The following is a 13,810-nucleotide window of genomic DNA, read 5'->3' on the forward strand; positions in this document are numbered from 1 at the left end:
CATCTGTTTTCAAGTCCATAGCTGGCCAAGCTGTCTCTTCTGCTGCTCCTTGGTTCTCTAGAGCAATCTGTTGACCCGGGATGCAAGCTAGGTGATGGAGGCACAGGCTACATCCCACCAGCCAGGGCTCAGTGTAAACCACTGAGATCCTCCTTTCTGGCTTTCAGAGGAGGGATTTCTATATCCAGCTATCAAAGCTGTCCCATTGCTATGCTTCCTAAGGGACTCCCATGGTGGGTACTGGTTTCCACTGGCTGGGAAATGGGTTTTCAAGATGGTTTATCTTCTCCTGTGCTGCTGAAGTATCACAACGCTGGCTCTCAGAGAAGAATTAGAAGCAGAACTGGTGACACTTTTAGTATTAAAACGTGCTTCATTTTGTAAGGCTCTGGGTTTAGCTCCTATTCATGTTGCCAGACATAAATTGCTTAAGCTAAAAGTTCCCATGCTGGCTGTCTATCGTGTGGGCTTGTTGTTTGTTTTTAGAAAGTTTTGGCTGAAACACTTCAGCCATGTCTGGCACTGCATTTCCAACAATTTTGTTTTGCTCATGTTAAAAAGAAATGAAAAAGGGCTTCTTTTGTTGGGAAGCTTTGGCTTCTTTTGGAGACTGGTCTGGAGATTTGGCACAGCAGCTGCTGTCATGCTCCAGATGCGCCTTTTGATGGCACAGTAATAAGCCTTTGAATAATCTCAAGCCGTGAGCGCTGGGGAAGGGTTGCCGGGTCGCAGCACAGCCTTCTGGTGAGCCTCTCCCCACCCAGCATGTCCCCTTTCCCCCCCACCTCCCCGGGTGGCCCGTGGGTATCAGCCAGCTCCCCCGCTCCTGCCGTGGGTGTGCTCCAGGCCAAGGCTGCGGGACTTCCCTTACCCCGGGGGCCCAGGTAATGTGCTGCACCGAGCGGGTGGAGGGTCCCTGGCGCTACGGCCGTGCTGCAGTCACGGAGAGCCCCCTTGGGCAAGGTACAGCGCAAGGAGCACCCCTGGAGAACTTATCCAGGTGCAGCAGCACCCCCAGCAGCTGACCGGCCCGCTCAGGCCCTGCTCCCCGCCAGAACCAGGCAGCGGCTCCTGCCTCTGGCCCGGCCCTGCTCCCGGTGGCGGGCAGACGGCTGTGAGGCTGGCTGCACCGCAAAGCTGAGGATGGGGACCTGGCCTGCTTTGCCCCCGGATCTGCACCCCTGGGACATGTGGGAATTTTTACCTCAGAATTATTATTTAGGAGGCTACTTTCTACTCCGGCCTCAAGCGGCGGCCCGGGCACGGCGGGCCTCCGGGAGAGGCGCCCGGGGCGAAGCCAGGCGGGGGAACGCGGCCGCTCTGCCGGTCCCTGCCCCGCCGGGCGCTGCCGCTGCCGCTCCTGGGAGATGTAGTTTGTCGCGCCCTCCCGCCCAGAGCCATGGCCGCCCCGTGAGGTAGGAGACGCGTTTCCTGGGCCTTCCCCCACACTCCCCCTTGGCGCGGCCGACCGCGGCGCCGGGGGAGGCAGCTGACAGGGGCGGCGGGGGCGGGATCGGGCAGGAGCGGGGCACCCCCTTTCCCCCCCGACCCGGCCTGCCCTGCCTGCATTGCTGCTTGCCCTCCGGCCTGCTCCCCTGCCTGCCAGCCACAGTACCCTCAGCTCCCCTAAGCCTTTTCCTGCCCTCCTGCCTGTCTTCCTGCCTCCCCTGCCTGTCCTCCTGCCTGCCCGCTCCTGACCAGCATACCTTCCTTTGCCCGTTCTCCCGCCCCCGTTCCTTGCTCTCCTGCCTGCCCACCCCGCTTGCCTGTCGTCCTGCCCTCCCCTGGCTGCCTGCCCGCCACCCTGCCCACCGCCCTGCCTGCCTGACCTCCGCACAGGCCCGGCTCCCGCCCTGGGCCCTGGCGCCGCGGGAGTGCGAGGCGGCAGCAGGAGCTCCGTCGCAGTAACCTGCGGTCTCTCGGCCGAGGTGCAGTTTAAAAGCTGCCGGAGACACGCTGGCTGGCTATAAACCACGGGCGGGCTGATTCGGCCGTCTGTCGGCATAGTGCCGCAGGGTACGATGCACAGCCGCCTGGAAGTGGGCTTTACTGTGTATGAATGTGCCGAGTTTTGTTGGGTTTTTTTAAGAAAAAATGAAGCAAATAAGTAAGAAAGAAGGATCTGAAGTTACCATTTGTTGAAAAAGTTTGGTTTCTTCAAGTGCGTGTGTGGGTTGCTGGCTGTGCTGGGCACTGGTGCTGCAGGGAGCAGGAAGGGTGAACAGGGCAGAGCTGGGGCCGGAATGGGGCCAGTGGAGGCTGCCGGCCCAGCAGACCCTCCTAGGGCAAGGTGGGGGCAGCAAGTGAGGACCTGCAGCTTGAAATGGTGTCCCCGGGACCCATGGTAGAACAGTCTGATGTGCCACTGACATTTTTGGTTTTGATTTGATTTGATTTTAATCCAGCCGCCGTGATTGATACATCCCATCTGCTCTGTTCTTGTTTTTCAAGAGTTTGGAGCATGTGAGGAGCTGCCAGAAGAATCACTAATATTTTCACTTCTGCTTCTTCAGGTATGAAGAACCTATATGGCATTATGGGTTTTTATGTTCCTTGAGTTGGTTTTAGTTTAGGAATTTCTTTTTCAGTGACACTGATATAAACTGAGTGATTACACAGGTCTTTTTATGGAGTGGTATCTTGACCTACCTACACATAAAGGCTGTAAATGTATATAGGCCTGAGTACTTATGTCTTAATATAACCACTGCATCTTGTGGCAGTGTTTTGTAATGGATTCTTACTGCAGCAGCTCTGGCTCACAGTTGCTTCCACTGTGTTTCTCTGCAGCCTTTGGGCTTTGCCATATTACTATGTTTTTGCTTTGTTATTACCATGACCCAGTAGTCTTTTTTTTTTGAGGAGGCTTGTCTTGCACATGCTAAGCCTGAGGCATGGCACAGCAGGTCAGGTGCAGCAGTGAGTACTCCCTCCAGTGACTGTCCAGGTGGGAAGTGTGTGTTTTGCTTCCTGAAATATGTGCGTTAAAGAAAGCAGCAACAAGAGACAGGTGGAATGAAACCCTTTTCTAGCTTAGGACATACTCAGCCGTCAGTCCGTTTCAAATGCAGTCATATCACCCTAGTAGGTCGCTGCTTTCCAAGGCTGATGGTTTTTATAGCTTTTCACAAAGTGGATAAAATGGAGATGCTCAGAAATCCCCAGTAGATAAAAGAATATCTCGAGTCCTATTTTGTTGATGGCATTATTGGCAGACTGAGTAAGACTTTCAGCCAAGACAACTCAAGTGAGTTTGTGAGTGCACAGATGCCTGTGTGGACATTTGCTGGTGCATGCAGGCCAGTCGATACTCTGCTGCTTCATAAGCAAGCAATGGTGTGAGTGGCTGGGCTGCGATGTGGTTGCTGTGGTGGACTGGAGCTGTAATTCAGTGGCTGAGAGACCTGGATTCAATTCTGTACTCCACCACAGACTTCCCATCTGACTGAGGCCCAACTCCTTTGTCTGGGGTGGTCTGTGTTGCACAACACAGCGTTGTGCAGAGATCCTGGGGGTCCTATCAGCCGAAGTCTAGCTCTGGGACTTGGTGCAGCCCTCCCTGAGAGCTCTTTAGCCCTGCTGAGGACACGAGCCTCGAGGGCTGCATTGGTGAGTCTGTCCACCTGCTCTGGACCCAGAAGACCTTACAGCATTTGGAGCTAACAGAGGTTAGCTGAGGTACAGTGCTGAGGTGCGTGGTACGGGCAGACCCTCTCATTCTTTCCCATCTGCGTTAGTTTGATCCGCTTCACAGAGGTAGTCTGAGTGTAAATAGGCATCCTGCAATCACAGTGAAGAAGGCCACTGATACGTGTGAGAGTGATACCATTTTATCCCTACCCTGCATAGGAGTCTATAAGTACGTGATGGATAGCTTATGGAGTGTCTGTCATGGGGTCTCTGGCAGGGCTTCAGGCAGAGCCTAGTGCTCCTGTTTCTTTCTCACGTGGCTCAACACAAGACCTCCTTGCTTGTGAGTGAAGGTAATAGTGACCTTCTGTGGGGCCCAGTCTTGGTTCCCAGTAGCGCTGTGTTTGTTAAGGGAGCTTGCATTTTCCTGGGGAACGAACAATGCCTGACTGTAGATGTGTTCTGAACTCCTATCTGTGCCTTATCTGCCTCTGAAAAGGCAAACATGAAACTTCAGCTGTTTATTTGCCTGCCTGCTTTTAAGATACCACAACCTTGAAAGTACAGTGTCCGAGCTTTTTGCTTTTGAATTGACGACCTCAGTGCTAACAAATGCTGTTTTTTCAAATGTGAAGTGAATCCTACCTTTTTCTCTCCTCTTCCCACCTTCTTCTCCCTGCTCCATACCCCACCTCCACCCATTTTTTTCTGTCCTGGGGTTTCAACTGCTCTTAATAATTTAAGATGGAGACTGGAAGAGTCAAAAGACAAAATGGGGAGAGTGCTTGACCGCTGGAGGCTGGTGGCACAGGGGATGCGAGATTCAACATGGAGAGAGTGGTGGTTTCCCCACTTCCCTGCTCAGTTCCAACCGCAGAAGGCACTGTGAGGACAGACCATCAAAAGTGTCAGCTCTCACAGGAAACATTTTGGATAAAAATCTCACTCTTCAGAACAAAGGAAGAGTTTCTTTACTTCCTGTCCTTTGTGACCAGTGCAGCTACTCCTGGTGGATACACAATTCAGGCAGATTCAGGCTCGTGTCTCAGCAGAGCGGAAGTATTACAGAAGTGTTGCACTGAATGCTTAAATCATAGACTTGCAGCAAAGAGTATTCACAGGAGTGCACACTGTGATACACATTATACGCTGCTGCTTCTTGCTGGTGGGACAGTACCCTGCAATCAGACCCCACAGATGGGCTCGCAGAACATTTGCTGAGTCTAAAACTTTTTCTGTACGTAAAAAATTACTAAAACCCCATTTTCAGCATCATATGCCAGATGCTAGCTTGTCTTTGAATGGCTGAATTCTTGACTTTTTACAACATGTTGCAAAATTGATTCCGACTGAAGCACAGAATTTACAGCAATTTAGGAGAAGAGTGAAGACTCTGTCTGATGAAGGCCTCACCCAAGTCAGTGTTCTGAGATGAGGACACCGCAGTGGGGCAGTGCAGTCCCTTCCGATCAGGCCAGGCTTGTGTAGCTTGGGTTTCACTGAGAACCATGTAGCCATCTGAACTGTGCACTGAGAACTAGATTCTGCTCTGATGCAGGATTTTTCCTGTGACTATCTGGCAAGGGACTTCAAATCTTAGTGGTTCTGAAATTCTGGAGGAAATCTCAGAAGTTAAAATGCTTGTTTTTCTGGAGGTGAAATACTACTGACTCATTAGTTCACAGCTGCCCTGACATTTTATCAACTGGAGAAGGGAGCCGCACAACTCAGCATCAACACAGTAAATACCAAATGACAAATGAGTTGGCCACGCCACTGCTTTGGTATAGTTTGATCTTGGTAACAGAGATCTCTGGTGGTGTCTCTCTGTGAGGATGTTTCCAGGATGGTCTCTGCAGGGTGAGGATTTTGCAGCTGGGGGAAGAGGAGAGAACAGGACGCCCTAGCTGGAGAAATAAGGGCGTCTGTGAAGAAGCTGGGTGAGCAGTGCAGGAGCTACAAGAACATTTACTTGACTCCCTGTTTCTGAAGAAAGGTCAGCAGCAGCTATTGTGGTGTGGTGGTGATTTATTCAGCCCAGCTGCTGGTGAAAATTTGGACTAAGCTATAGGACTTCCTCCTGCTTTTTGATAGTGACTGTTGTTACACATACAGGAAACACCTTCAGGGGGTCAGGCAGGGAAATGTGCTTAATTTGAAATCCAGCAGCTGAAACCATGTTAGCACTGGTGGAGCAGCAAGGAGAGACCGGAGGGCAGTGTTGTGGCTGTGTGCTGCAGCCTTCAGCATCCCCTTGGGCATTTCTTAGCCCCGAAGTTCAGTTCTGAAATGTACGTTGACCACTCAGGGGTTCCAGTGAGTGGTTGGTTCGCATCTGTGTTCTTATGGGCTGCGTGGGGAATTTAATTTATTAGTAAATCAGAGGGATCTGGTAAATTATATTAGATACTAGGATTCATTAGGCATTCAGGCTCTGAACAGGGCAGGTGAGCTTAAAAACCACAAGACAGCACTTCTGGGTGTGCTTCTGTCCACTGCATCTCAAACATCAGTGAGGTGGTGTGATGTGCACACGAGTCAAGCTTTCGAAAGCAGCCAGCATTGTGTTTTCAGTTGGGCAGCTGCCGGGATGTGCTGTGTGCGGTGGAAGCGCAGCCTCTGCTCTGCGCAAGCCTGGCACCTGCCCGGGGCCTGTCAAACTCCTGTCCTTCAGCAGCACGGATGTTGCTCCTGTCACTCAGCTCCAAAAAGGCCCATGTAGGTCATTCCTGAACTGTGTGGCAATGGTACACTGCCAGGCGCTGTGCAGCAGATGAGCTTGTCAGAGGGGTGCAGGGTGGACATGCTGAGTAGAAACAGATTGGCTAATTCTTTTCTAATTTCCATTTCTTCAAGATGCTCCTGCCCCAGTCAGTGCCTTTAGAAGTGTGACGCTCATCGGTGCTGGGCGCAGCCTGCTGCAGGACGGACAATATCATCACGCAGCCAAGATGGTGGCATTTAACTGGAAGGTGAGGATGTTTCACATTCATAAAGCAGCGAATTTCTGCTCTTTCGGGCAGATGTATGTAAGATGTGGTTGGGTGGATCCTGTGTTTAAAGATGGCATCCTTGCCTAGGTGAAGATTGTTTAACCACCACACTCTCTGCACCCCAGGGATAGAGGACTCGTTGTTGTTGTTGACCTTTTTTGCCATACATGCTTGCACCTTGTGGGCTGGCCCCAGTACTTGCTGTTGGGGCCTCACACTTTAGACATGAGCACAGCGCTGGTAGGCAAGCTGTGCTCTGCGCTGCTTGCCTCTGCTCCTCCTGGCTTTCCTCTTTCAAAGCTTTTTTGTAAGGTACAGAAATGTTTGAGCAAGTACCTCATGCATTAACAATTTTAACATGTTAAATCAAACCATTTGTCAAGACAGCAATGCTAACCCCAAGCCTTGGCTTTACCTTTCTGGTGTTGCTGTGGTTTAAAGAGATTGCCATTTTTAATATGTGGGAAGATTGACAGAGTATGATGGTTTTTTGCAAAATTAGAGGGGAGTGGGTTGCTGATGTCAAAGGTATCGTGCAGCTTGTAGAGATCAGCGTTATAAAAGACCCCACTTGAGCCTCTAATTTGTGGACTTTAAGGGGACACACTAATGGCGTATGGATACAAAACGTTTTTATAATTCAGTAGTTTGACAATGGCCAAACAGCTTTATGAGGTGCTGGAAGGCCTGCTAAGGGTACAGGGGTGTACTGGGAGGCTTGATAATACGGAGCTGGCACTGTGAGCCTACAATGCACCACTGGACTGATCCTGCTGGCCAGGGGTCTCTTTGAAACCTTCAATATCCTTCTGGAATTGACATCTTTCACTGAGTGCCTGAGCTGCTCTTATTATATTTGTATTCTGAGTTCACAGTGCTACCTATTTGCATTTTATTTTCCACTTCATGTACGTTTACAGTAGCATGCTTTCATAACATTGAAATATGTTGTGTGGTTTCAGTGGTTCTAGGCATTAAATACTCCTGAAACTGAGTCATTGGAGGCTGTGGTGGTTTTTTACTTTTCTTCCAGTTGAAAGGCATTTATCTATACCTTCTAGATCTGGGCAAGTTAATTGCAAAACTACCACGGATTAAAATTTCTAGGAGCACAAAATTGTCTTTGGGGATCACATCTGATAGCTGATATGCATGGATTCATCACTCATATGAGAGTGTTCAGAATCATTTCCACTTTTACAATTATCCTAAGATATTCAGTTCCTCCCCTTTTTCAGCTCTAGATCATGCCAATAGTCCATTTGCTCTAAAGCAAGCAAAAGCAATGAAGACCTGTTCAAAGGGGCTTCATATACAAACTTGACTGAAGTGAACTTGTTTTTATCCTTTCCCCCTGAGATGTTTTTCTGCCTAGTTTAAAGTTTCCTGCAGAAAAAAACCCCAGCATGAACAGAGGAGCATTATCATTGCTTTAAATAATGCTGTTGCTGTAGGAAGCTGTATAGCATCCCTGTAGATTCATTTTTGATTGTCCAAGTGTTCCAGTAACTGCTTAAATATATTGTTTTGCATTGCAGGCTTTGGAGAATTTCCCATTGCTGATGTACATTTTGGCAGCTAAAACATTGATTCTTTGCTTAGCATTTGCTGGAGTAAAAATGTACCAGAGCAAAAAAATTGAAGAAAAACTGAAGAGGGAACGTGAAGAGAAATTTAGAACAGAAGTAGAGAAGAAGGATGATTGAAGAGTCTCTCAGGTATAGAATTTATTTGACATCCTGGTGTTTGATAATGGCATTGACATATTAATCCCATTATGTTTTGGCTTGGATACATTTGGATTGTGCAATTAGAACTATCACCATTATCTGAGTTCTTGTAATATTTGTCTCCTGCGATGCTTCAGCGTATTTGCACACCCGTATCATGCCCATTCTTTGTACGAACTGTGGTAGCCACCAGAAAATTTGGCAGCCATATTTCGTGATTTAGGAGATCGTAGCACAGTATTCCTTCTCTGCTTTTAATCTCCCTGAATTTTTATGCCCAGTCAATTACACAGGAAAGCCTGATACACAAAGAGATGGATAAATGGGCAAAAAATGCATGAGAGGCATGACAGACAGGATGATGCAGTCAGACTTCTTGGCCTTAAATCACATAATTAAGATATAAAAGAATCAGCCATTCCATATTAGTTAAATACTTGACAAGTTGTAGATAGTTCAGCTGGAAGTGCCAAATCTCATTCCATGGAGCTTCCCAAGGTAACAGAAATGCTACAGCTTATGCTATGTAACATCCACCATATATACTTCACTGAGAAAAATTGACATCTTTCTGCGTAAAAGAGCAAAATGAACATTACAAAAGTTCTTAAAGTTTTGTGTTTTCATTCCCTGTGTGCTGAATTCCTTCCCGGTGTTTTCAAAGTTTAAGCAATCATTGCCTTATTGGATCAAGTCCATTAGCAAAATGAGTGCTGACTAGTGCTAAGATTATATTCCCTGACTTGTTTGGTATGTGATTTTTGTATCAGTTTATTTCACATCTCTCTGTTCTGCAGCAAAATGGGAATTCTATTCCTGCCTGCCCTTTGTAAGCTCAGTGGGTGTTTGATGTAATGTTACTCTTTATTAAACTAAAAAACCTTACTTTCCCCTTTCGAGGTCTTCACCTCACATATGAAGAGAGTTTCAGTTTTTAGAAACCTTTACTAGTTTTGATTTGAAACCTATCAATGTTTTATTTTGTGCAACAGGGTTTGGAAATTGTGACTAGAAATGGGGCCCTGGAAATAACCATGGGAATGAAGTGGTTCATTCGCATAGAGAAAACAGCAAAAACCAAAGGTGTTTTTCAGTCTCCTGTTTGCGTCAGATTGAGGACTTGTCTCTGGGGAGACTTGTGCCATTTTAAACTCTTGTTTTAAATCAGTTTAGCTAGCCTCTGGAAAATGCTGTGAGAACACTTCTTTCCGTTTTTACAGAATAAGTCAGACAAACTTATATGGAATTTTATTGCTAAACAAATGAGAGATGGGCTGCCCTGCAAGTGAGCAAGCCGCCTACTTGTAATGAGCAGACCGCACTGTGCTGTGTGTGCAGTGTTGGGACACAGGGAGTTCTGCCTGGCAGAGTCCATAGCCCAGGGGACTGCTGCACCAGGGTAACGAGCTCATCCCACCAGGCCTCTGTGTCCAGCATCTGACATTGACCTTGTTGAATGACTGGGATTAAAGCATCTCTGATTTCACAGAAAATACCCTGGTTGCCCAATCACCCAGTGTTGCCCACCAGAGGCCCAGTCCTTCCTGAATTCTGCCATCTCTCGGACTGTCAGCCGTGTCTTTCTATAATGAGATTGCGAGAAGAGGTGAATTCTCCTATCCTAAAAACGCTCTCCGGTGTCAGCACCGCAGAGCTGTGATTAGCTCCGATTGCAGCGTGCCACGTGGGCAGGCAGATTTAGCCCATGTGCTGCCAGCATATCGTGCCTGCTGTTCTCACTGCTGTTTCCCCACCCTGCAGATTTTCTGACACTTGGCAGCTTGCGTTGGATTCCTTTCCTGGGAGAACGAAGACTTCCTGTAGATGGAGGATGTGTCAAAGGAATAAAACCCTCAAGAGTAACATTCGCTTAAACTGTATCTCAACTTTTTATACCTACAGCAAAATCTCTAAGCCTCTATTTATGCAATAAAATATCCTTTGTATAAAAAAAAAAAAGTACTGATCTTGGTTGCTGCTTACTCAAATGCTACAGTTAGATCTGCAGGGGAGGCAGTTTTTAAAGATTAGCTGTAAGGAGGTGGCTGGTTTTAAAGAGAAAAACACTCTGAATCCGTCATGGGTGTGTACAAAGTTCATGGATAGACAGAAGGAAATGGAGGGGGCTCTGTGCAGCTTCTTCAGAGCCACTCCTTCCTGCAAGGGTGTAAATCTGAGACTTGTCGGCCCTTTGCTGAATCCAGAGGAGCAAACCCAGGAGAGGAGCTGTTCCAGGCAGCCTTTCCAAACCACTTTCTGAATCTGCCTAGGACTTCCTTAGATTAATGCAAATCAGTGTCACCTTTGAGGAAGTTTCATGCTAGGAGGTTTATTACGTTGTTTTGCTATGCATGGTATCTGAGAACTGTGTACAGCTCTCTCTTTAATACTTGGCCTATGAAGCAGAGAGGGCTTTCATTACCATTACTAGCTATTCCTGCATGTGCAGTAACACCAAATCCTGGAGGATCAGCTAACTTGGTCATGGTAGGTTAATCAACAGAGTAGGGTTTTTTCACAGAAATATAGGGCTAGGCATATGTGGCAGTACCAACAGGTACGTTTGCCTTCGTGCTTCCATTAGAAAGCACTTCCTACATCCTTGTATCTTCTGGAAGTTAAGGTGAAGCTGAAATGTGACAGTGGAGAGGGGACAGGAGGGAAGAAGAGAGGTGGAAAGCCCTTGGAGAAGCCGGGAGCTCAGCAGGATGTGGGAGGCCGCTGGGATGGCTTGCTCCTGCCCTCTCCCTGCAGCTGCGGGCTGAGGTGCCTGCTCTGGTTGTGCCAGCAGTGCACTTCTGCAGTATCCCTCTCAAGCGTTACTGGACTAAGTTTGCGTGCAGCTGATAGGGCTGAAGCTCAGCGATGCTCTCACTGTGGTGGAGTTACTCACCAGGAACTGCAGTGATTTTTAAAATCTCGCTGTTCGTGCGGTCACCTTGGTGACGGGAATATAAGTATTGCAGAAACCCATGGATAGAGCAATATCCTTGCTATGGCAGCCCCAGGACTGCCAGGCCAGGGAATTCGTAGTGCCACTGGTAAAGCAGCAGTTTCCCTCTATGGTCTCAGCAGTCATCTGTCTATGCAAAGGTGGAATTGAATGGTAATTTAATTAAATGGCTCTGTGGTGTTCAATGAGAACAGACTCTGCTAACCACCTCCATTAAACAGCTATTGAGAATGCACCAAGGTACTTAGCTAAGCCACATGCCCATGTCTTGGGTCTGTGTAGTCACCGGTTGCCTTTGAATATTGGTCCCAATCTACATTTGTTGAGACTCAACCAAGAGTAGATGTTTCCAGACCAATAGTAACAATGAGGCTTTTTTGTTTGTTTTTAAACTGAAAGCAGAGGTATTCTCCATGTCAATACAGTTGCTCTGTAAGCATAATCAAAAGGTACACGCTCTTACTTTACAGCAAGTCATTTAGCATCGAAGCGATGGGCACCATTTAGCACCCAAAGCAATCAAGACTGGCTTTAAAACCTGGGGGCCCTACCATGCCAAACATGTAGAAGAAGGGAATTAACACAAGGAGCCTCTTTTTGTCCCTGGCTTGAACAGGGGAGAAAGCAGCTGTGAGGAGTCTCCTCAGAAGTCCTCCACATCACCACCTTTTTGCCTCTAAGGCCAAATCAGAACACCTTTTTGTACATATAAAACTTCAAACCTGGTCCACCCTGGCTGCCTTTTTCCTTAACTTCGGAGTAGCACTACAGCATAGATAACCCCTAGAGCCTGTGATGGGTGTCACAGCAGGCTGAGATCCTAGAGTTTCCAAAATAAGGAGAGATCTTATCCATTCCCAAATGAGAACCAACATCTGCTCTCTTACATACCAGGGCAGAGTTTTGATGTATGCTATCGCTGGATAGGTTACGGCACGTTTGTTTTTTGTTTTTTTTTTTACCCTTGGGCATCCTATGTGCCACAGTTGCAGCCTTAAACAAGAAAATATGCTGACACTGGGGGGAGACAGCAGCTCAGATTTGTTTCAGTTTCTTGTTGAGAAAACAGCTGGGGACCTCCAAGTCTGGTTTCTTACTGAAAGAAAGGTTATACAATTAGTCCTGGCAAATTTAAAAGAGGAATAGAGAATTCAATTCTATTGAGTTTCTGCAAGCGAGAGGAGGCAGCGAGGGTAGAGAGCCTTGAAGTGCTCAGTGTATATGAGCGTGCAGCTTGTTAGACAGCAGGGGATCTACACAGGATCCTCTTGTAGATGTTCCCATCCCAGAAGGCGAGCCAGGTCACACTCTTCTGGTGCCTACAGAACTACAAAGTGTCTCCTTCTCATCCGTTCTGTAAAATTACTCTTTTCAAAAAGACCATTCATGCTGTATAGATGGGCAGCTTAACCTCGCGCAGTACCTCACGTGCACAGGTCTTTCACTATCAGATGTTGTCATTATCGCCAGTGCAAAGTGTTGAAGACTGAGGAAATAAAAGGATTACTGGCTTTTAAACTTCTAGTGTTAGGCTTTCTTTTACTGACACGAAGGCCGTGTGTTTTTAAACAAAAGCCAAAATCCTTATGTAATAATAAAGAAACGAGCTGTTGGGATTTTAAGGGGAAAAAATAAACTCTCACAGACAAGTGGTTGCTGGAATAGCGCTCTTCCAGCCTGAAGGAGCTCAGTGGCTGTGGGGTATCCATGATCCTTAAAGAGAAAAATAAGTGAAGAAGCATTCAACAGGACTGTTTTCTCATTACCCATTTTAGACTTTGGCTGAAATGAACTCAGCTTGATTTTAGTACTACTGAATGCTTTTAAATGTGAAGGCCACGAGACTTTTAGCAGAAACACGACACTGGTGCTGGAGGAAGGGAGAGCTCCCTGAGCAGCACCCCAGGGCAGGAGAGATTGCTCTTGAGCAGTTATGCTGCAAGTCAGGGAGATAAATATTTTTCAGCTCTTCCAAGTGCCTCACATGCAAACAACTATTTCCAACACTTCCTTCCTCACTCTTCCTCTTGGGGATCAGCAATTCCAGGTTTTTTTTTCTTTCTCTTCTCAGTAAAGGCCCTGCAAATGTTCTGTCTGGGCTGGAGTCCTTCACCGTTCTCCTAGATCCCAGCTCTAACCTGTGGCACTCTGAGCCTCTCTGCTTACTTGCTGACTGTGACCCCCCTGGCCTCAGCTCTGGCCAAAGCGGAGCACTGCGGCAAACTCTCATAGTCCCCTTTCCAGCTCTGCCATGGGAGAAACCAGTAGACTAAGCTACAACAAACCGCACTTGTTTCAGCCTTCACCAGTTCTTCGCAGTCCTTGCAAAATTGCTTCCGAAGATCCATCAACTTGTTGAATCCTCTTCCTATTTATTAACTGTGTACTAACCTCAGCCTTCAAATTAAGTTTAATGAGAAACTGATAGATCTCACATGAAGGAGCTGACTACCCTGTGACAGTCTTGTGTCTGACATCCTCCTGATCACATACAAAATGAACAA

General features: G+C 47.5%; 1 protein-coding gene across 2 annotated transcripts; it reads left to right on the forward strand.

Annotated features, from left to right (window-relative positions):
- Window positions 1-1,300: 1,300 nt before the first annotated feature.
- Window positions 1,301-10,306, forward strand: SMIM11 (small integral membrane protein 11). Of its 2 annotated transcripts, none has more exons than XM_075771389.1 (5): window positions 1,301-1,415; window positions 2,452-2,513; window positions 6,487-6,602; window positions 8,162-8,341; window positions 10,115-10,306. In XM_075771389.1, the coding sequence occupies exons 3-4, from the start codon at window positions 6,582-6,584 to the stop codon at window positions 8,327-8,329; spliced, it is 189 nt and encodes a 62-aa protein (XP_075627504.1). In that variant the 5' UTR covers window positions 1,301-1,415; window positions 2,452-2,513; window positions 6,487-6,581; the 3' UTR covers window positions 8,330-8,341; window positions 10,115-10,306. The 2 variants fall into 2 exon arrangements, with proteins under 2 accessions (XP_075627504.1, XP_075627513.1); XM_075771398.1 differs by lacking the exon at window positions 1,301-1,415 and adding an exon at window positions 1,474-2,016.
- The last annotated feature ends 3,504 nt before the right edge of the window (window positions 10,307-13,810 follow it).

The sequence above is a fragment of the Balearica regulorum genome, chromosome 1 (genome assembly GCF_011004875.1).
Source record: "Balearica regulorum gibbericeps isolate bBalReg1 chromosome 1, bBalReg1.pri, whole genome shotgun sequence".
NCBI classification, from domain to species: Eukaryota; Metazoa; Chordata; class Aves; order Gruiformes; family Gruidae; genus Balearica; species Balearica regulorum.

What these genes read in the sequence shown, in the direction of transcription:
- SMIM11 (XM_075771389.1), top strand. Translation starts at nt 6,582, where the DNA reads ATGGTGGCATTTAACTGGAAG. An exon ending in TGGTGGCATTTAACTGGAAG is followed by an intron (nt 6,603 to 8,161) that starts GTGAGGATGTTT and finishes TTTGCATTGCAG; the next exon opens with GCTTTGGAGAATTTCCCATT.